This window comes from Arabidopsis lyrata (genome assembly GCF_000004255.2).
Source record: "Arabidopsis lyrata subsp. lyrata unplaced genomic scaffold ARALYscaffold_6, whole genome shotgun sequence".
Taxonomy (NCBI): Eukaryota; Viridiplantae; Streptophyta; class Magnoliopsida; order Brassicales; family Brassicaceae; genus Arabidopsis; species Arabidopsis lyrata.
In genome coordinates this window covers 20207153-20229892 of record NW_003302550.1, presented here as the reverse complement: position 1 = coordinate 20229892, position 22740 = coordinate 20207153, and the positions used below count along the sequence as shown (strand labels likewise).

General features: G+C 32.9%; 5 protein-coding genes, 1 long non-coding RNA gene and 1 pseudogene across 6 annotated transcripts in view; 1 reads left to right on the top strand and 6 right to left on the bottom strand.

Moving 5' to 3' along the window:
• Nucleotides 1-62: 62 nt before the first annotated feature.
• Nucleotides 63-2259, top strand: LOC9308578 (protein BEARSKIN2). Its single transcript, XM_002874574.2, has 3 exons — nucleotides 63-655; nucleotides 847-1124; nucleotides 1505-2259. Exons 1-3 carry the CDS (start codon nucleotides 490-492, stop codon nucleotides 2087-2089), a joined length of 1029 nt encoding a protein of 342 aa, XP_002874620.1. The 5' UTR covers nucleotides 63-489; the 3' UTR covers nucleotides 2090-2259.
• Nucleotides 2260-11415: 9156 nt separating this feature from the next.
• LOC9308577 (chlorophyll a-b binding protein CP26, chloroplastic) lies at nucleotides 11416-13062 on the bottom strand. Its single transcript, XM_002872462.2, has 6 exons — nucleotides 12678-13062; nucleotides 12512-12596; nucleotides 12377-12427; nucleotides 12158-12278; nucleotides 11926-12060; nucleotides 11416-11834 (listed from the first exon to the last, which is right to left on the bottom strand). The coding sequence occupies exons 1-6, from the start codon at nucleotides 12865-12867 to the stop codon at nucleotides 11574-11576; spliced, it is 843 nt and encodes a 280-aa protein (XP_002872508.1). The 5' UTR covers nucleotides 12868-13062; the 3' UTR covers nucleotides 11416-11573.
• A 760-nt stretch (nucleotides 13063-13822) lies between these two features.
• LOC9308576 (keratin-associated protein 6-2) lies at nucleotides 13823-14584 on the bottom strand. Its single transcript, XM_021021029.1, has 3 exons — nucleotides 14395-14584; nucleotides 14146-14296; nucleotides 13823-14068 (listed from the first exon to the last, which is right to left on the bottom strand). Exons 1-3 carry the CDS (start codon nucleotides 14540-14542, stop codon nucleotides 13975-13977), a joined length of 393 nt encoding a protein of 130 aa, XP_020876688.1. The 5' UTR covers nucleotides 14543-14584; the 3' UTR covers nucleotides 13823-13974.
• A 1413-nt stretch (nucleotides 14585-15997) lies between these two features.
• Nucleotides 15998-17107, bottom strand: LOC9310687. Its single transcript, XM_021023029.1, has 2 exons — nucleotides 16589-17107; nucleotides 15998-16467 (listed from the first exon to the last, which is right to left on the bottom strand). Exons 1-2 carry the CDS (start codon nucleotides 17082-17084, stop codon nucleotides 16385-16387), a joined length of 579 nt encoding a protein of 192 aa, XP_020878688.1. The 5' UTR covers nucleotides 17085-17107; the 3' UTR covers nucleotides 15998-16384.
• A 3559-nt stretch (nucleotides 17108-20666) lies between these two features.
• Nucleotides 20667-22242, bottom strand: LOC110227414 (annotated as a pseudogene).
• Nucleotides 22243-22393: 151 nt separating this feature from the next.
• On the bottom strand, nucleotides 22394-22653 carry LOC110227198. Its single transcript, XR_002330991.1, has 2 exons — nucleotides 22540-22653; nucleotides 22394-22441 (listed from the first exon to the last, which is right to left on the bottom strand). It is a non-coding gene; the product is annotated as an uncharacterized LOC110227198 (long non-coding RNA).
• A 59-nt stretch (nucleotides 22654-22712) lies between these two features.
• The window catches only part of LOC110227413, a 1074-nt gene continuing 1046 nt past the window's right edge, over nucleotides 22713-22740 (bottom strand). The window contains exon 3 of the mRNA XM_021021508.1: nucleotides 22713-22721. Within this exon, the coding sequence (XP_020877167.1) occupies nucleotides 22713-22721 (9 nt within the window). The remainder of the gene's footprint in view (nucleotides 22722-22740) is intronic.

The following is a 22740-nucleotide window of genomic DNA, read 5'->3' as shown; positions in this document are numbered from 1 at the left end:
CCAAAACAAAACCCTTGCTTACGGAGCAATCAAAAATTTAATACTAATGTAATTTAGTGTTTAAACTTTGTCTCGGGATCGTTCATAAATGTATATATGTATAAGTCAACATGGCGTAGAGACACATGGAGCAGTCGATTTTACGCAAGTGTACCACACGATGCAACATTAGGCGCGTAGAGACACTATATAAAAATAAAAGTCATATTAATTTCCGGCGAGTCTTGCTTTTTACGATAGCTTTTTGAGCATCTCCGGCGGCGTGGCCACCGGCCGTCAACTTCACCATCATCAATTCATCATCAATATCAACATGCATCATCATCGTACATTTATGTACCCATTTAATTAACTCCGTTGACAATTACGTGTGAGTGTATATATATATATATATCAAGAACTTGTAGCTGCTTAGAAAAAAAGGCAGTGGTTAAATGTTTTAAGAAGCTGTCTTTAATTTGAGACAAGAGAAGGAAAACGTAAATCGAAATGGGTTCGTCGTCGAACGGAGGAGTGCCACCTGGTTTTCGGTTTCATCCGACGGACGAAGAGCTTCTCCATTACTACTTGAAGAAGAAAATCTCTTACCAAAAGTTTGAGATGGAAGTCATCAGAGAGGTTGACTTAAACAAGCTTGAGCCTTGGGATTTGCAAGGTACTCTTTTACTTATTCAACTCATTAATCAATAACAAATCACAATATCATTTCTTGTTATTAATTGATATCATATTTTGAGATCTTGATGGTTCTATTCTTCTCCATTTCTTGATTATTGGATATATATACATGAACAGTTATTGTTATCTAACTCTCTAATTTGTATGTAATCTTTTGTTTTTTGGCAGAGAGATGCAAGATAGGGTCAACACCGCAGAACGAATGGTATTTCTTCAGCCACAAGGACAGGAAATATCCGACAGGGTCAAGGACCAACCGTGCTACTCATGCAGGGTTCTGGAAGGCGACGGGACGTGACAAGTGCATAAGGAACTCTTACAAGAAGATAGGAATGAGGAAGACACTTGTGTTCTACAAAGGTAGAGCTCCTCATGGCCAAAAGACTGATTGGATCATGCATGAGTACCGTCTTGAAGACCCTGATGATCCTCAAGCCAACCCTAGTGTATGTCTTTTATTTGAGCAGTATTTAAATTATAATATATATCAATATCTTTGTTCAAACAGTGCAGTTGCAGAGAATTACACATAATCTCTGACTTCCATACTATGTTTTCTAGTACTCCCTCCGTTTTCAGAGAAAATTTTTATTTAAATTAAACGATGTTTTCAATTTTTAAAATATGTATATAATAAGTAAGTCTTTTAATTAGTAAAATATTTTTACAACAATTTCCGATTTAGAATTTGGACAGAGTCTTAAAATAGCTTGAGATTGCACTGTATATCATGATGCGTTAAATTCAATTAATTGGTTAGGAAGCTGGTCCATTAAATTTAAAAGAAATTTAATCCATTTGCAACATATTTTATACGATCTTGTAGGAAGATGGATGGGTGGTATGTAGAGTGTTCATGAAGAAAAATTTGTTCAAGGTAGTAAATGAAGGTGGCACAAGCATTAACTCATCGGACCAACACAACCATGATGCATCCAACAACAACCACACACTTCAAGCTCGTAGCTTTATGCACCGAGACAGTCCATACCAGCTTGTACGTAACCACGGAGCCACGACATTTGAACTCAACAAGCCTGACCTTACTCTTCATCAATACCCACCAATCTTCCACAAGCCACCTTCACTTGGATTTGACTACTCCTCAGGACTTGCAAGGGACTGTGAGAGTGCGGCGAGTGAAGGGTTACAATACCAGCAAGCGTGTGAGCCGGGTTTAGAGGTCGGTACTTGTGGGACAGTGGCTAGTCATGATAGTCATCAACAAGGTTTAGGTGAATGGGCAATGATGGATAGACTTGTGACTTGTCACATGGGAAATGAAGATTCCTCTAGAGGGATTAGGTTTGAGGATGGTAACAACAATTCTTCGTCTGTTGTCCAGCCAGTTCCTGCGACGAACCAGCTTACGTTGCGCAGTGAGATGGATTTCTGGGGTTATTCTAAATAGATGTTTATATTTCGGTCTTATGAGTCTAAGACAATATAAGTGCTGATTTGTGTGTGTGTGTGTTCTTGAGTCATGTTTTATTTATTTGTTGGAAGCAAATTGCTTCACAAAACCCAAATATTAATTATATCTACTGTTGGAATAAATAATAACAATACTGATTAGTGCATAACTTCATTCTACTCATATATCGCTATTTTCTTCTTGTTTTGCAATGCAATGCAAATAAATTGCTACAAGCTAGAACTTGAGCTTATTTTCAGTCAAGAATCATGATGATTATTTTTATGACATATTTAGGTTGAATTTTGTTTATTCATAACATAATCATCGCAAATTAAAATTAGTCTCGAAAATGTCACAAAACCTTGTGACAATCATATTTACTGATAATGGCAAAAAAATCTTATATATATTAACTGAAAATTACCTAGTTTGACTCAAATTTAGAGAAAAATAACTAGATTAACACCCAAATATTGTGGTTTACTAGAATAACACAAATTTTGTGTTAAAAGACCAAATACCCATTTTATTTTCAGTTCTATCAAAATAAAATAACTAAATTAAATAGAAAATTAAAAAAAAAAAAAATTATAAAACCAAAAAAACGAAAATTGAAAAAAAAAAATACAAATGATAAAATATATATAAATTGAAAAAAAAAAAAAAAAAAAAACAACTACCCATTTTATTTTCAATTCAATTAAAATAAAATAATTAACATATAATAACTAAATTAAATAAAAAATTAGAAAAAAAAATTACAAAACGACAAAAAAAAATAAAATGCAAAAAAAATACATAACAAAAAAAATTAAAAAAAAAATAAAAAAAAAACAAAAAAAAAATTAAAAAGAAAAAATATATAAAAACGAAGAAAAATTATCTTTATCATATATTAACAAGGAGACAGCCACACATGAACCATCTATTATAAATAAGTCTGTCGCGATAAGAATATATCTGTCATTACCTTATTGTGCAGATTAAAATTTTATTTTCATCAATAAAACTGTCATCATACGACATATTTTTTTATAGTCTATCTGAAATCTGTCATAATATAAAAGAAATCTGTCATAACATAAAATATTTCGGTTGTGAGTATATGTCATTCTAGCAATTTATATTTTTATATAACAAATCTGCTATCACACTCCAGATTTTTGTTAAGAAAAAAAAAACTGTCATAACATAAAATAAATCTGTTATCAATAATAAGTCAAACTAGTAATTATATTTTTAATAACAGATCTTCTACATTATGACAGATTTTTCTCGAAAAATATAAGTCTTACGCCACTAAAACAATAAATCTGCCTCACATTTTAATAAATCTGTCAAAATTACGAAAGTCTGTGGTGTCATCATAAAATAAGTCTGTCGTGAGAAAAATATCTGCTACAAATTAAATATCTGTCGTAACCTATTTTAAGTAAGTCTGTAGGAGAAAAAAAATCTGTCGCAAAAAATCTGTCATAGAAAAATAAGTCTGTCATGGTAAATAAACCTGTCACAACTAACCCAGCAGATTTTTCAAATATTTTTTTTTTCCAAATTTTTTTTCACCACGTTTTTTAAATATATTTAAGGGTATTTTTGACTTTTTTTTTATTCCTAACAAAGAGAGAAAGGGTATTATGGTCATGAAAATAACTCATTTAACCCCTAAATTTTTTGAGACATTCTAGTAATTAAACTCATAATTTGGGTTAATCTAGTAACTTTCCCTTATAATAATAGCCAAAGAGAGTATTTCCATGGTTAACACCTAGCTAAACATATTGTTGGTATAGCTTTTTATCGAAAGTAAAAGTTAAATGAGAATAGTTCCATTTCATATTTGTGTAAGAATTCAAATATCTTAATTGTTAGATCTTCTATTAACCATATTACTTCATCTACTATCTACTATTTTAAAAAACTCTCTTAATTGTTAGATATTCTAATAACCATATTTTAAGAAAAGTGTGATCGGAGAAATGTGTTGTTTCTCTTTATTCTTCAATTTCTTTACCGTTAAAGATTAACTTTTTTATCCACACCATCCGTTTAAATTCCTCATCAAATGAGAAACAATAGAACAAAAATATTATTTTCTAAAATTTTTGAAAACCAAAATCTAAAAAAATATAAATAAATAAAATAGTATTTATTCATTATATATATATATGTGATATATTCATATATTTAAATATAATTTTCAATGAGATTCATTTGGAGATGATTTTCTTGTCAAATCGTATGGTTTTTAAAAAACATTATATTGATATTAAATAATTTTTCGAAGGATTCTTGTAAGAAAACCAAATTACCAAATAAACGAGGATAATTTAATCTTATTGTGAATAAGGAAAAACGAACGTACAAGTTTACCAGTACATTAAAACATATTAATAAAATTATACAAAAGTCGGAAAAAACTAACAGAAATTTCATTCATCGTTTGGTTACAATTCATGAGAAATATATATTTTACTTTTTTTTTGCATTTTCTATCAGCATTCATCAAATATTTTCCTATTCCATTCCTCCTTTATACATATTTTGTACATTCCCTTTTGCTCTTTAAATGGTTAGTTGGTTACTAGTCAAAGTTTTTTAGTTCAATTTTATAGCTACTGAGAATTCTATTTTATTTTAATAAATGATCAAATAAACGAAATTAATTTAATGTCAGCGCAAATAAAGAAAAACAAACGTACAGTTTACCGCTACATCAAACCATATTAATAAGACTATATAAATTTGGAAAAACTAACCAAGTTTTAAAATTAGAAAATGTTCAAGTAGACTAACAAACTGACTTCAACGTCAACAAATATTCAATTCAATTGTACAAGATTTGGATATTTTGTATAGGTCATGGCAAAAGAAAGGGTTAACCCCGAAAGCAACTCTCAAGAAGATGACGCTAAAGGGGCTTATCAAAAAAACATATGAAGTAACCATTCTATGTGACATGTGCTTGGTTGATCTTTTTCAATCATGAAGAAAATAAGTGAGATGAGTGACTATTATGGTTAGTTCACAAGTTTTTTCACAATCCCCTTCAGCGTCTTCACGAAACCGGCTTTTCGGAGTTTTGATTCCAGACCCAAGCAAGTTTCACCTTTCTCATGGCTCTCACTTAATATTTCTCACTTGGGTTTGTTTTATGTTTCTTTGTGGTGTTAAAAGAGAGTCATGCACTTGTGGTCTTATATAAGAAAAATCAAGGATAAAGCGATAAGAGAGTCAGCTTCTGTAGGATTTGGTCCGGCATTTTCCGCGGCTGCTGCTTGACTCAGTCGCCGTGATCGCCGAACTGGAATTCTTCTCTCCCCCCCCACGAGTTTTAGACATCATCAGTCGGAATTTTAACAGAGGGAAGCGAGAGAGAGATTGGGATTCTAGGGTTAGAAAATGAAATCGATGTGTCTAAAATGGCATGTCAAACAAACTTCGCTAATTAATTGTAAAGTCAACAAAAACTTTATGATTTAAATTTCTTCATCGTAGTCCAAGATCAAATCGTCCCAAATTTGAAAGTTCATGATTTTTTTGACATTTTTTCCCTTATATAAATATATTAGATCCTGACCCGCATATACGTGCATGATTTCATATTTTTAAAAATGTGTTTTAATAAAATTTAATTCAATATAGATTATTTTGTTATTTTGGTCATATATGTAGATTCGGTAGATATTTGTAATGGTTGTAGATATTTATTTCAAAATTTATATACCAAAATTTAATTCAATATTTTTAATGGTTGTAGATATTTATTTGATATACCATTCATAATTTGAATTCATATTAGTTTGGTATTTTGATTAGTTTCATTTCGGTGTATAGGCATGACCACATTTACGGTTATTACGCTTACGGTCGATTAACCGCCAGTTACAGTTATAAATTTTCTTTAACCGTAACTTTAACCATTATATATACAGTTAAAACGGTTACGGTTAAATATGGTTACGGTTAAATACGGTTACGGTTACAACGGTTACGGTTAAATACGGTTACAGTTATTTGTTGATTACGATACGGTTAATATCGGAGATAAAATCTTACGAGTTACCTAACTTATTATACTACTTTGAATAGAATAAAAAAGTATGTTATAAACCAAATTTTCTTTATTTTTAGCAATATAGCATTAGAACATATTTGTTTGAGAAAAAAAAAACCAATTTTCCTAACGTAGATTTTTTGATGTGCGGTATCATTTACTTTTTTTGAAAATTTTTATCTGAACATTCGAAATTTGTTTTGCATCATCCGCAGCTACAATAATATTTTTAAAGTTTTAACTATGCGGTTAATAGTGCGGTTAACCGCACGGTTAACCGTACGATTAACTAACGGTTTTGACACGTTTACGGTTAATTGACGGTTACGGTTAGTATATTTTTTAACCGTAACTAATCTGTTTTGACGGTTAACGGTTACGGTTTTTAACCGTTTTATACGGTTACGGTCCGGTTACGGTTGAGAAACGGTCCGGTTACGGTCCGAAATACGGTTACGGTTAGTTTTTGGTCATGCCTATCGGTGTAAATGAGTTGATTTGTTTTTGTTATCAGACAACTACGTAGAAAAGACAATGAGAAAAAGTAGTCTCGTCCCGTCCCGTTGCCTATCTTGAAATTTTCCGTCACATAATTGTTTTCTTTAAAATAATTACCTATATGAGAATGTTTAATCTAGTTCAACATATAAGAGAACATTTAAGAGATTCAGTTAGAATTCCCATATTTCCCGTACTTTCCCTTTCGAGATTTAATTTTTACAAAATAAGTAGAACCTATTAAATTTTTTTTATTTTTTAAACATTCTCTAATTGTTTAAAACGATGGTTCGTGTTATATTTGAACACATATTTATTTGGTATAATATTCATAATTTGAATTTATACCAAATGCAGTTTGATTCGGTTTCAGTCTGAAGTATAAAAGAGTTAAATGTTTAAAATAACAAAATTTTGACCAGTACTTTGAAGCAGATGGACCGGAAATAACCGTAAAGCGGATTAGTGATCAGTAAGATTTTTATTAAACTTGTGAATGATTAAAGATCTGTGAACCGATGAGATAAACAAATCGGTTGAGTATTTTGGTTTAGTAATTAATTTTGCAAACATTTGAACATATTTTCAATAATGTTACCGTTTCTAGACAATTTCTCCTTGTATTAAGATTCTGTATGAAACAAAAGATAACACTTAAATCAGAGAAGGTAGCACAGGAATATGAGCAACTTGTAGGAAAAAACAAAGTTCATTAGCATAAAGTAGTGTACTAAATTAAAATATTTGGTTTCTTTGCTATATAACTTATATAAGTGGAATCAAGAACTTATATAAAAACTATTTGTTGGATCAGATTCATAAGCTGAGTGTGACCGTCTTTTGATCCAACTCCAGTAGAAGCCATGGCTAGACAAATCTATGTAATTAGATTATAAGTTGTAGAAACATAGCCTAAATGAGAGTATAATATTCTATTTTGTAATTATCATCACACAAATAAAAGAAAATATATCCAAAAGTCACATTTATAAAAGAAAATATATCCAAAAGTCACATTTATAACTAAATTAAATATTTTGTAATTTAGTTACGACTTACATTCGGAATGGTGGCCACGATGACTTGTAGCTGAATATATAATGGTGTAAATTTATAGAAACGGATATTGTTCTTTGTTAATTCGGTAAGCCGAAACAAATCTTAACAAATAACATATTATTTACTTGCAAATCAAGATTTACCATATTTTTATATCAATTTAAGTCAGTAATTTTATGCATTTAATTCGGATCATACTTTTAAAGAATATTTTAATTTTCACGTATTAGTAGAATTTTGATTTATAGTATTTTCTATATATTTTTGATTTTTTTTTAAATCTTACTTTGAACTCAAGCCCATACCCGAAGAAACTGATATCTTTCAGGTTATCCTATCATTGGTCCCAACGTCCTCATTGCGTTTCGTGCCGGTGAACCAAGATGCAAAGGACATTTTCTCAACGTCACAAGATCTCTCGATCGTGACTATTTCAAAATTCCTCGAATTGTTTGCGGAAGTGTCTATGACACACCATGAGGTCGCTTGTGTCTTATTGCTTGATTGCTTATAGGGGTGTCAAAATGAGCTTGCAACTCATGAGCTGCCTCAGCTCAGCTCGATTTTTCATGAGCACGAGGTCTGTTTTTTAGGCTCATTTAATAAATGAGTTATATGATCGAGCTATTTTTAAATCGCGAGTTATATGAGCGAGCTTTAATGAACATGAGCTAGCTCATGAGCTCGACTTTTTTTTTTAAATATATATATATATATATATTGTAAATATATACAAAATATCAACAGAAGCATATATATAGTTTCCATTTAAACTAAATATAAATAGAATTATTCTATTAGAAAATTTGTGTTTTGAGATTTTTTTTCTTGGATTTATTTTCATTATATAAATTTAGAATTAATTATGTTATGGGGGCTTTTGCAAAAATGCCACTTTTTCAATGCCACTTTTCAAAAATAACCCTTTTTTTAAAACCTTATTAAAAATGCTCTTAAAAATATAAGATTTACCCAAATATGTATGTAATATTATTAAAACATACACAAACTACATTTCTATGTATCTAAAATCTTATAAATACTTTATAAATACCTTATAAATGCATTTTAAATACCTTTAAAAACCTTTAAAATATCTTGTAAAACCTTTGAAAAACCTTAAAAATCTTTTAAAATAACTTGTAAAACCTTTAAAAACACCTTATAGAACCTTATAAATACTTGGATCGAGTCTTCAAGTAGTAGTTACAATCCATAAGTACCTTATAAACCTAATAAAACTTTATAAAAATTTCAGATTTTAAAAGGGTCATTTTTGAAAATGGACATCTAAAAGAGGCATTTTTGAAAAGGGGCATTTTTGAAAAGGGGCACACCAAAAAGGGTATTTTTAACAATTTCCCTTATGTTATTGGAATTTTTTTTTTTTTTTAAATTTACATTATTTTTGTTATTATATTTATTTGTTATGAGCTCATATAACTCGCGACCAAGATGATCTGAGTCCGAGTTTATATATTGAAGCTCATCTAATAAATGAGCTGAGCTGAGCTAGCTCATGAAATGTCCGAGCTCATCATGAGCTGAGCCGAGTTGAGCGAGCTAGCTCATTTTGACACCCCTAATTGCTTATGTCTCCAATTCTCTATGGCATATCAAATCTATCTATCTATCTATGTTGTTAGCTTATCTTCTTTGATCATTATTGTATTCTTATTCATGCTTGAAGATCTTGTAAACTTTGCCCTTATGGGATTGATTTAATGAAATACAAGTCTTGTTTGACAAAAAAAAAAGGTTACTTAATATTTTGTGCTTCCCAATGAATAGTATAGATTAAATAATAATTTTTTTTAATATATGTGAAAATTTTATGAACAAATGGAGTAGTATACTGTAAATAGTTGTTGTTAATCCTAATTCTTGTTGTAATTCAATTAGAAAAATATGATATGGGTTCATTGTGTAGTATATTTAATAATAAATATCTAAAAGTATTGTCTTCAGAGAATACGTACATAAATACATAACCATAAACATATAAATGATGAAGCAACTTCTATAAGAAAACAAAGAAAGTGTCAACAACAAAAACACTAATTAAGCAACTATTTAAAATCCATATATAACAAAAAAAAAAAGGTTCGAACAAAATAAAACCTATAAAGACGACTGAAAGCTTATTCCCTGAATCCTAGACATTAATTTAACTTCATGCGCAAACTGTGTGTGTTTGCCTCGATCGTCCAACATTCAAGCTCGTGGATTAGATTCATGGGTTGAAACTCAGAGGCAACATTTTCTCATCTTTCTGACTACACGTATGTAGCGACTAACCATAGCCATTTGTTTTGTATTTGTTTGCAGGATATTAGAATGGAGACTGAGATGATTTCCGTGAGAAAGGTACTAATGTCGTAAACCTAACATGCTAATTTATAGTCGTAGATCGTTTTTGATAAAATGGAGATTCACAAATATATTAGTTAGTTTAAATTAGTTAGATAATATTTTGGAAAAGGTATATTCTAGATTACTTAGAATATAGAATCACAACTTATATAGCAGAGAGATTTGCCAATTTTTATAAATCTTTTTAAGGAAACTAAATATAACCAAATAATGACAAACTGATAAGGCCTCCTAAATATTAGGTAATCTCTTTAATATATTTAAACCCGTATGACCCATTGATCCGTTTTATAATGAATTGGTTAATGTGAGTGACGTAGAATAAATATGGTTATGATTAGAGATTTGTAATGACATATATTATAATTTCTTACAAAACTCAATATTACAACTTATAGATGTACTTCCCAAATAATAGTATAGGGTATAAGTCTATAAGAGACTGTGAGATTATGGAAAGCTCCTTGAGCTGTTATGTTATTAGGGATCTCATATATATAGAGTACAAATGTGTAGGGTTTACAAAAGGTATGTACCACTATATACATTCTAACAGAGACTATTTGCTTAGATAACTTAATTACATGGGTTTGTGTTGGGCTCAGGCCCGGCCCTGAACAGATTTTAACAAAACATTTGTATTGGGCCTCAAATTTCCGAGGCCCATTTTGTGAGTTTATTTATTTATTTATTTATTTTTTTTAAAGGCCCCACAATTAGTAAAATAGGCTTCAAAATTAGTAAAATATATCTCAAAATTAACAAAAAAAATCCCATAATTAGTAAGAAGGCCTCATAATTAGTAAAAATCTTATAATTAACAAACAATGTCCAAAAATTAAGAAAAAAATGTTAAATAAAAATTATAAATGGCCCATAATTAGCAAAAAAAAAAATTTTAAACAGTTTTTACTTATTAAAAAGGCCTCAAAATTTTTTTTCGTATTCGGCCTTCTATTTTACCGGACCGGCCCTGGTTGGGCTTTGCCAATGTCATAAACTCATATTCTTGGTTTTGTTATGAGTGCTCTAATATGGTGAAGGGTCTCGAAAAACTTCCCTTAAGAGTTTCAGGTTCGCATTGTTAGATGCGGTAGATAGTTGATAGTGATACTGCTCTTGGTGAAAGATGGTTTTATTAAGAAAAGATATATATGGTGTGTGGAGATTACACTGGAAAGATATGAGGGAGGAGGGATTTTGGGAAAGGTTGAGTGTTGCGACATTTTTGCTTGATGGGTCTTTTAACCCTACTCGAAACCCCACTAATGATAAAATTGCAATGTGTGACTAAATTGTGACAGAAATTTCTTGGTATCAACAAATGAGTAAATATAAAACCAATGGGTGACTATGTATATCTTTAGAAGCATTGATAAAGCACCATTGAAATATTCAAGAAGATTCAGATGGAGGTTTTTTAACATTGTCAAAAGGAGTTCCAATCGAACAAAGTGTACATTTTGGAAGCTCTTAAAAGGAAGAAATGGCTTAGAGAGTAGGAGCTCTCTCGGCAGTTCCAGCGATGACAGTAAGCAAGTTGTTTCCAAAAGGATCACTGAGATGCTTTGCAAGGTTCTCAACTGGACCTTCTCCGGTAACATAAGCTTGGATGAAGAAACCGAGCATTGCAAACATGGCTAATCTCCCGTTCTTGATCTCTTTGACCTTGAGAAGAGCTCCTTGCTCAGGGTCCTTAGCGAGTCCTAGAGGATCAAATGGACCTCCTGGATGTAGCTTGTCCTCGAAATCCTACCAAATATTTGCATTACAAGTTGAGTCATTTTCCCATGAAGAATTTGAACCAGTACTAGCTAAGTGTAGAGTCTAGAGAGTAATGTACCAATCCGTTGGTGATTCTGTAGTACTCGGCTCCACCGAGGAGAACAACCTCAGCAACTACGGCAAGAACAAGGTTGATTGGGATGTTCTTGCCAAAGTAGTTCAATGTGTTTCCATCAAGAAGCAAAGCACCAGTCTGCATCAGTATTCAATAAGATCTATCCCATCACTTCACACATTCTTCATTTGCTATAGAATCTAAACGTTCATAAAGATTAGAAGTAGGCAAGAACCTTAAACCAGACAGCTTCGGGGCCACAGTTAGCGCCGTATTTGTTTAAAGCTTCAGGGATGATGAAACCAGCTGCTCCTAACATAGCCCATCTCGCATGGATCAATTCAAAGGCTTGGTATCTACAACCACATTCATTAAAGAACCAATTAACAACGAATTCGATAGATAGAGCTCGAAGCAAACAATAAAAGGTTTACGATAAACAGAATCTACTTACTTAGCAAAGTTCTCAGGCTTCTTTCCAAGACCAAATGGGTCATAACCATAACTGCAATTTTATTCCAATAAACCTTAAACACCAAATCCAAAGTAAAAGCATAGATACAAAGAGAGACATGAAGAAGTGTCTTACTCTCCAGCAACTTCACCGTTTAAGTACTCTGGGATCTCTGATCTGTCCAAAAGACCATCAGGCAAGAAAATTCTCCTGTCAGGACCTGCATAAGAGCCACAATTACAAACACATTCATAGAGAACAGAGCAAAAAAGATTGTGAATGAGAAGTAGAAGACACATACCATACCACTTGGCGAGCTCGTCGCTAGTCTCAGAGACGGCCTTAGACTTAGCAGGAGCTGGCTTTTTCTTGGAGAACAGAGCAACTGTCTTGAACGTGGCCGGGCTTGATGCCAACGGAGCAGACGATCTTGAAACTGCCCTGAAGTTAAGAGGAGTACCAAGCATTTCCGACACACCCAAAGACGCCATTCTTTTAGCCCAAAGTGTCAACTTTCAAGCTTTACTCTGGTTTAATTCTAGGAAGAGCTAAGTGAAAGGAGGAGGAAGAGACGAAACTGCTACTATAAGGTGGAGAGTAGGATTCGTTTACGATTTTGATTGGTCTGAATTGAAAATGTGAAATATGATTCTGTTCTCTGATTGGCTGTTGATGCTGATGTGGCTTTTAGATTGGTTTTTGTTGGATAATTTATTTTATCCATATCCTCTGTTTCTCCTTTTGTGTGGCTAAGCTTTCACCTATATTGCAAAATGTGTTACAAGAATCTCAAACACATGAAATCTCAACTGTTAAATGTCATCCACAAGCCTCTTACAGTCTTAGTTGGGATTTTCAGTAAATTCCTTAAGACATTTGGAATCACTGTGGTCCTGTTTACTACCGTAATGTTGACGGCAACCGGAATTTGCAGATCGACGCACAATCCAACGGTTAGATTTTCACATGGGATCAACAGTTATGAACATACTCATTACACCAAAAAAGAACCGAATCATCCGACTTGTCCTAGAAGTGAACATACTCTTTCTGCAAGGAGTTATCCCACAAGTCTATAACATGTAAATCATGTGGATCAAAACTGAAGCGATTGAGCCGCACGATCATGTACATGAAAGATACGAGAACTTGATCAACTGGTTCAAGTGAAGTATTCACACATGGTACTACAGTAGAGAATCGAAAGAGCTATAATGAATCTATGCCCTTGGCCCTAGAGCTGAGATCACTGAACCACTATACGCACATTCTAACTCTTTATATTGAGTTAGGCAAAATCTCAAACTCACCCTTCATAGCACCAAAAATCAGCACTACAACGATAAATCTGCAATGTAAATGATTTGAATCCATCTTTATGCCATATGTAAACAACAATTCATAGCACCAAAAATCAGCACTAGGATGATAAATCTGCCATGAAAATTATGCGAATCCATCTTTATACCATACGTAAAATTGTACAAAATTAAAAGAGATTTCACTAGCCCCAGGTCTACATTCTTGATCTAACAACAAACCAAACACTACCATTTACTTGGAAGCTGCAACAAAAGCTATAAAAATGCTAAAGTTCATCATTTTATCCACTTGTCGATTTCATTCGTCGTAGCTTTCACAAGCTTCTTGGTGCTAACAACAAGTTCATCAATTAGTGAATCAACTTCATTCCTGTCAACAAATCACCAAGTCAAAATCATCTTCTTCAATCTCAAATCACTAGAATCTAATTGCAGAAAAATACTCACAGAGATGGTTTTCCAACGTTATAATAAGAACGAGAGTCATCATAAGCAGCTCCTCTTCCAACGCCATAGCCAAAACCTACACCAATTCCACAACCAGCTCCAAATCCGAGACCAAATTGTAATCCAGGAACTCCTGGTCCGAATCCTACACCTGTTTCATCAATCAATCACAATAAACTATCTAAGAATAGCTTCGAGCGATTCGCGAGTCTCTCGGCGATCAAAATTGGGAGGATTTATAGAAAGTACCTCCGATAAGACCGGCGCCGAAACCGAATCCGCAACCGAAACCGAGTCCAAAGGCCGGACCAACTTTTCCGATGTCGTTGATCCTAACTTGGGGAAGTTTCCAGAGCAATCCTTTGTCATCGTCTCCGGTTCTTCTTCTGTTGCTCATCGTCCCTCTCGCTCTCTCTTTCGCCGTGGATTTCGTCAATACATACTTGAAATGGGCCTATATTAATAAGGCCTACTGTTATTGCTCTAGGCCCAACGCCAGCCCAATATATTAATATGTACTTATTTCATTTTGTATCTAACTTTTATAACAATTCTATATTCTATATCTATATATACATTTTTGAATACAATTATGAAATAAATCCTGGCTTTCACTACTATTTACAATGGAATGCCACTGGATTTAATTCTTAAGATTTGGAAAATTAAATAAAAGATATGAAAAAAAGATTTTGGCTCCAAAGATCTTGCTTAAATATGATGTTTCCTTTTTTTGTTAACAATTTTAAAGCAAGTTTTGTTATATTTCTGTTTGTTTTCTTAATTAGTTAATTTACACTAATTGTATTTGATTAATTTTTTTTTTGGTCGTAACTATGATTCATAATCAACACTAAACTTAGATTTTTAGTTGGTTTTGATTATAACTATAGTAAGCAACATCTATATATTATTACTTTATTATAATAAAAACATTACAACTATATGTTTTTTAAAGCAAACTTATAAATTGACTCGAATTGTATATGTTTTTAAATAAAAATATTATTAAAAAGAAATATAACAAAATGATGTTTAATTTCATGGGACGGGTTATATGGTGGGACGGGTTTTGGGTCGATATTAATACGGGACGGTATACTACGGGTGAAATCCTAGGATTAACAATCAAATACAGTTATCTAATCTTAAACACTAAATAAAATAAATAATATTAACAAAAAAATACAACTTAAAATTTAAAAATTATTGTTATAAAAAATCGACCCGAAGTATCGCGGGGTAATATATATAATATATACATATGTAAGTATATTTAACCAAACAAAACAATAGGTTATATCTATAGATAATTTTCAAACTTTTGTTTAAAGTATAGTCCCGCGGTGTACCGCGGGTTAAAATCTAGTTCTATATATACATTTTTGGATGACTTTTAGCAAATAAATCCTGGGGTTGGGAAGTATTTACAAAGAATGCCATTGGTTGGGTGGGTTTTTTGCTCCCAATTGACCCGAAATTGTGGCAATCGGATCTTTGCCAAAAACAAAAATTTTAAACGACATTAATTATTCAGTTACCAAAATCTCGCATTAAACCTATATGGGGTCACTTTGTTACCGCATATCTTCCTCAAATCTTCCTCGAATCTTCACTTAAGCCTTTTGTTTCCCTTATGGATAGATCAATCTTTTATGGTAAGATTTTTCGTGATAAGGAGAGTAACAATGACGATTGATAATTGGCATATTCCTTACCTAAATTCTAATTCCTTTACATTATTCCATAATTGTGATATTTTCTTAAAGATTGTATACTTGCTCAACAAGATTTTCTCTACTCACTCACACATATCCCTATTATCTTCTTAAACCACTATAAATACCTCTCATTCACAGCAACTAAAATCACCAAATCCAAAAAAGAAGCTACTGTGTTTCAGATTCAACAGAGAAATCTGTTTCAATACCAATCTCTTATTCACAGACAATTTACGAGTTTGATGTTCAAATATAGATAAAAATCCTACATGAAGAACAAGATTAGCTTGGGAAGTCCTTACCTCTCCGAAAAAAGAAGGACGCTTGGTAGTGAAGAACCCAGTGGATTGGAATCAGACATGTTTCCTCAAGGTCTCTAAAGATGTTGCTGTTCAAACTGTAAACAAAAGACAAGAACTTTTGGGTATCAAGCTATCTCAGAGTCAAACCTGGACATTCAAGAAATTAATAAAGCTGTTGGAGACTGCATCGAGAATTTCCTCATGGAAGGGTGACGATCAAATTTCCATCTGGCACTGCACTATTTGAATAGCACCCAAAGGGCTAAGCTTGCTAACAATCTCACCAATGCATTTGATATCTACAAACACCAAAATTCAACACTTCAATTCCAACCCAATTTCAAGATTCATACTTTTTAACTGTATCAAACAATGTCTAAAGCTTTAGCCTTTATCCAATTAAGAGTAATGGGTCCTCACAGTGCACAAGCGACGAAGACGATGAATAACGTAGTGTAATTCCTAGCGAATCGTTTGATTTACTCATGAACTCTAATTCTCGCTTGCTGAGAAGACGTTGGAAACGAATAAGAGTCACAATTGCCAAAGAAACCGGTGGTCCACGGTGGCGTATCTCCGGAAAAATCATCGGAGAGCTTGGAGAAAGGGTTAATTGTAAGAAGAGAAGAGACAGTGACGCGTCGAGACAAAAGAGAAGCGAAAAAACCACCGGTAATGGATGTTCATCGTCAGACGCCGCAGAAGTTGCGGCAGCTGAGGATGAAACGGAGGCAGAGGAGGAAGCGGCAGCGGCTGCAGCAGAGGTGCGGTGATCGAGGAGCTCGAGGTAGCTGGAATCTCGGAGCCAAGATTCGAAAGCAGGATCGAGGACGCTTAGAGAGAGAGGATTAGGAGAGAAAGCCATTGTTGTTGTTGTCGCCGCGATTATCCGTGCCAAACCAGTGACGATCTCCATCGTTTAGTCTCCTCGGCCAAATGGGCTTTGTTACTAATATGGGCTTCTTACATTGGTTGGATTTTATTCGTATGGGATCTCTAAATATTTGGGCCCATAAAATTTTTTGCAACGCTTAGCAAAGTTTCGAGATCTCTAAATTATGAGATGTTGTGATCTGTGGAACCCGTTATAAAATACAATAAATATGCAATTTTTGGTGTTGGATATTCATAGTAAATTAAGATATGTTTTTAGTAATATAAATAATTTAAAATCTAATAGATATAAAATAAAACTTAACTAACAATATACACATATTTAGACATAATAACGAATAACATTCTTATACATTCAACAAACTATAATACTTTTTATTAAAAATATTCCAAATATATTTAACTGCGACAATCTTAATAAATTTTAAAGCAACTCAATCTATATCCTATAATATTTACAAAAGCATAAATATTAAAATAATATATTTCATAAATATAGATATGACTTATCATCATTGTCTAAACATTTTTGCTGATGTGGAACATTGTGTACACACATTTTTTTATTAATTAGGTAATATATATCCGTTTTTTAAATTTTGAATCACAATATATGCATAAATTTTTTAAAGATTTTTCTTAACTTTATGTATTGTATGATGATGCAAAACAGTTAAAAACAAATCAAACAAAAATGAAAAGAGAATCATAATTTTAAATCTTAATCAAATCTTTAAATATCTATATTATTAAATATTGAATATCCAGTTCAATTTTGGATATGTTTTGATCCGATCCAAGTTAAATACGGAATATTAGAATCGTGTACCAAATTTATCAGATCACAATTTAACCCTGCCGCTAACACATGTACTTTAAAAATACTATAAAGATTAATTAATTACCTTCATTTTATAGATATAAATTGATATAAAGATTAGTACATTAACTACCTAATTAAATAAATAAATATATAATATGCTCATGACCACAATTTTTTTTATACGTACATAGCGAGACAAATATAAAAAAAAATATTTGTAGAAGGAAAAGAAAAAATTATTTATTTTTATTTTTTCTTAAAAAATAATAATGTGGCAACCACGTCCTCAAAGTCATCAAGAACATGGCATTCACGTCAATAGCCGTGACAAGGGATATATGATTGGGAAAGTTACTAGATTGACCCAAATAATGACTTTAATTACTAGAATGTCTCATAAAATATGGGGTTAGATGGGTTATTTTTATGATGATAATACTCTTGCTCTCTTTGTTAGAAAAAGAGAGAGTCAAATTTACCCTTAAAATTTTTCGAAAAACGTGGGAAACAAACTTACGAAATTTTTTTGGTTTTTTAAAAGTCTGTTGGATTCGTTATGACAGGTTTATTATAAATGGCAGACTTGTTTATCAACGACAAATTTTTTGTGACAGATTTTTTATCTCTCACAGACTTAATTTAACAGGTTGTGACAGATATTTATTTTGTTGTAGTTTTTTACCCTACTACAGACTTATTTTTTGATGACACCACAGACTTTCATCACTTTGACAGATTTATTAAAATCAAGTGACATATTTGTTTTTGGAAGAATAATTACTAGAATGACTTAGTAGTGATAACAGATTATTTTAATGTTATGACAGTTTTTATTTTTTAAACAAAAAAACTGTCGAGTGATAGCAGATTTGTCATACAAAAAAAAAAAATTGCTAGATTGACATACAATCGAAAATGAAATATTTCTGTGATGACAGATTTTATTTACATTACGACAGATTTAGGATTAGTTCAAAAAAAACTGTCACATTACTATAGATTTAGTGATGAAAAAAGAATAAGATTGACAGACTTTTTTAAACACGACAGACTTTTTTGTTTTGAATTTCCATAACTGAAAACTAATAAATGACGAGATAATCTAACTTACCTTATTTTCCTAGGGTTTTGGGCTATCCTAACCGTTTCATCTCTATCTCTTCCACGACAGCTAACACACGTTTTTTGAACTTCACCAACGATGTCTCAAAACAAAGGGTTAGAGATGGATCAGGTGATTCTCGTATGTGGCAAATAGATTTTCGAGAATAACAGATGGTCGTTCATCATTGATACAAATAGAGGATGTCGAGTTCTGGAAGCAAATAGGGAAACCAGTTACTCTCAATGCATTCGAATGGTAATTGAGGATTACAGAATCGAGAATAGAGGCTGTGATGTTGTGTTGAGTTACAAGATTTCGAAGATATTGTCTCAGAATTTACCGGATGATACACCACCCGTTATTATTACTAATTCAAGACAGTTTCACTCTTTTTTGGGGCAATTGAAGAGCGATACAATTCGACTTTGTGTTGAAGTGAAGAAGAAAGTTACAATTGAAGCTAATCAACCCAACACCGATGGCATCGTTGACAGTACCTTGCAGAGAAAACGAACAAGAATCGCAAACGAGTTGGTTAAGGAAGTTACGGATTTGATTCATGAAGCTGTTGGTAGATAAAAAGTGTACGTGTTGTAGGTTTGATGTGGAGAAATTACCATGTGCACACGCAATTGCGGCAGCTGAGAACAGGAAAGTCTCTCGAATTTCAATGTGCCATCCGTATTATCACAAGAACTATCTTTACAATTCCTATGCTAACGCCATCATGCCAAGGGAGTTTGCTATACCTGTTCATGAACATGTAGCAACCACGGTTTGTTTACCACCCATACCTCGGCAACAACCTGAAGGCCAAAGAATTCGAGAATTTAGTCAGCATTGGAGATTGCTATGGAAAAGAAAAAGCCAAGAAAATTATACACTTGTGGCAATTGCAATCAAGTTGGTCATAATCGTAAGTCTTGTAATCTTCAAGTTTAAGTTCTTTTTTCGTCATTGACTAGTTATTTGTGGTGCAATTCTACAGTTGAATCTTTTTCATCTACTACTTTGGAGAATCAAATGTTGCAGGAAGATTATTGGTTCTATTTTTTTCGGCACTAGTTGAATAATATTGTATATAAAGGCATATGCAAAACACTAGCATGCCAGAGATATACGATTAAAACTTTAATAAGAACCAGAACAAGGTTCAAAGCAATATTAACTTGCACGACAGGTGACCTACCACGGCGGCATTGCTGATAAAGGATCATCTTCCTTTACTGTTCAACAACAAATCAAGAGCCTCCGATATCACGGGTTCTTTGCACATTGTTGTAGGTATCATAACCGACCATACATTTGCACAAAATGTCTGAAAATCAATACAAAAGCACAAAAAGTCTGAAAATAAGCATGAAAAAGTCTGAAACAAGGTGACACAATGTTTTAAATTCTGGAAATAAAAAACAAAAGACCTATAAGTACGAGATTACATAAAACAAAGACACTAAACTACGGCGAATCCATGAGATGAGGGATCTTGAAACCTACACCATAAATATCAAGATTAGATGGTCTGGCTGACTCTCTCACTTCATCAAATAGCTCTGCTGCAAGTTTAACACGTATGGCATTTATGTTTTCATCGCAAAGCCCATTGAATGATTTCCCAAGAGCCAAACACTCGATGTATTTGAGTGTGTAGATAGCACAATCGCCGGGATCTTTATTCAAAAGTACCTTCTTTGTAATTGCACATCCAACCTTGCATTACTCTTCTTACGTATGTCGTCAGGTACAAAAGCACTCATCATGACAGGGATCATCAACTGCAAAAACGTACATTGTTTCACCATTTCAAGATTAGTGGTCAAGTGTGGGATGCTATCGTAGATGTTAATCCTCCTCATAGGCAAGTCAATATCAAGAGCAACCCAATGATCCCCATTGATAAAGAGGCAAGCATAAAGATGATCAACATCGATGAACCACTTCTTGTAAGTAGCTGATTTTGAAGCTGTCCCGTTGAGGTGTTCCACAAAATAATCCCTGAACTTAAGCTCCTACGTCCTCCTGAAAAGTGCTCGTAATCTCTAGCCAACTCCCTCATCATGTCTTGATCCAAAAAAGTTATTTGTTGATTTGGGTACGCTGAAGGCTCACACATCAACCTTTTGCGGAACATAGCCATCGCAGCACCCATATGCTACATTAATATGAAAACCGATTAGAATCAATAAAAACCTGAAACGATTAAACTGAAAATGTTAAGAGATTTTCATAATCTTAGATCACTTACATAATCTTTCAACCATCCATATTTTTCGTATGGCCACTCTGCTCTTGGAGTGATAATTTGCCTATAGAATCTCATATCTCCATTAGTAGTGTTAAGAAAGTCTTCCCTGAAAATTAAAACATAGAGTGATTACAATTACAAAGTTACATTATGATATTGGAAGATAAATTAATTGTCTAGTCTTACTCGTCATCTGTCTCTAGGAAATCAAACAGTTGATGAATTTTCTCGTCAGAAACATGCATCATGTGATCAGGTATCGAGGAAGAAGGTTCTCCATCCATAATGATGCGCTTCACTGTAGAGTTACCAAGAAACAGGTACTTTTGAGAACCAGCCAACTGTGGCACTCTTTTTCCCACAGTAACACCCTCATCTAGATCCTTTAACTTCTCTACCATTGCTGTCAATGTTGCGTCAAGTGTCTTATTAGCTTTTAGTAGTCCAGGATCCGAGAATGTGTCTTCAGAACTTGAAACCATTTTCAGAGCTTCTTCTTCAACTTGGGCAGTGATATCTACAACATCGTCTTCTTGGGTAGTAGATATCTTCTTCATCTTATTACCAGCCGTTGTAGCACATGTCTTTGCAGCCTTAGAACTCTTCTTTCTTAACAGGTTCTTAGCAGCTTTTTCTTTCACTGCAGCTTTCACCGGAGGCTTTGAGACTCCTCTATTGGCAGCCTTTGTAGCTTCTTCTTCCAGTGGAGCCTTTTCATACTTTTTCCTCTCAGCCTTTGAACCATCTTTCTTTTCAATTAAGATAAGATCTCCAGATGTTTCACCTTCTTTCTTTACTTTCTTCTACACGGTATAAGTTTTCTTCACCACTCTTTGAACAGGCAAACCATCCACAGAATATGGCTTCTCCTCTACTTTCCAAGACTACAAAAAATAATAAACGTTATCAAAACAATATTTTCATTCAGCATTTTGCTTAACAAGATTAACAACTTTAAAACTCACCAAACTATAACTTGCAGGGGATTTACTCGATGGAATTGGCATCATCAGTAGGTATTGAAGCTGGTTTTGTATGTTTCAGTTCCTTCAAATCAGTCTCGACTGCTACAATCCGTGAGTCAAATGTATTCTCTAACTCATCAATCCTACTATTCAGATTCTTACCCATGTCTACAATACTCCCATTCAGTTTTTCCATCATCATAAAAATACCCGAGAAGCTTTTCTTGTCATCCTTATCAACCTACAACCAGTTAAATATTCAGATTTTTAAAAAAGTTTAAGCACAATAAATACTTACTAGAAAACAGAGTTAATCATGAATAGGCATGAAAACATAACCTGTATATCTTCAGAGACTATCTTCTCGTCTTCATTTTGAATCTTGACTCTTTCTTCACCAGAAAATTCTGCCTTATTGATCTTTTTCCCCTTCCGTGCAGATACTACCTTCTTCATCAAAAGTAGCTTTTACTTTCCATTTCTTCTTAGACAAGCAAAAGCTGGCACACGTTTCAAAGCATCTAAAAGCCAATCGATTAG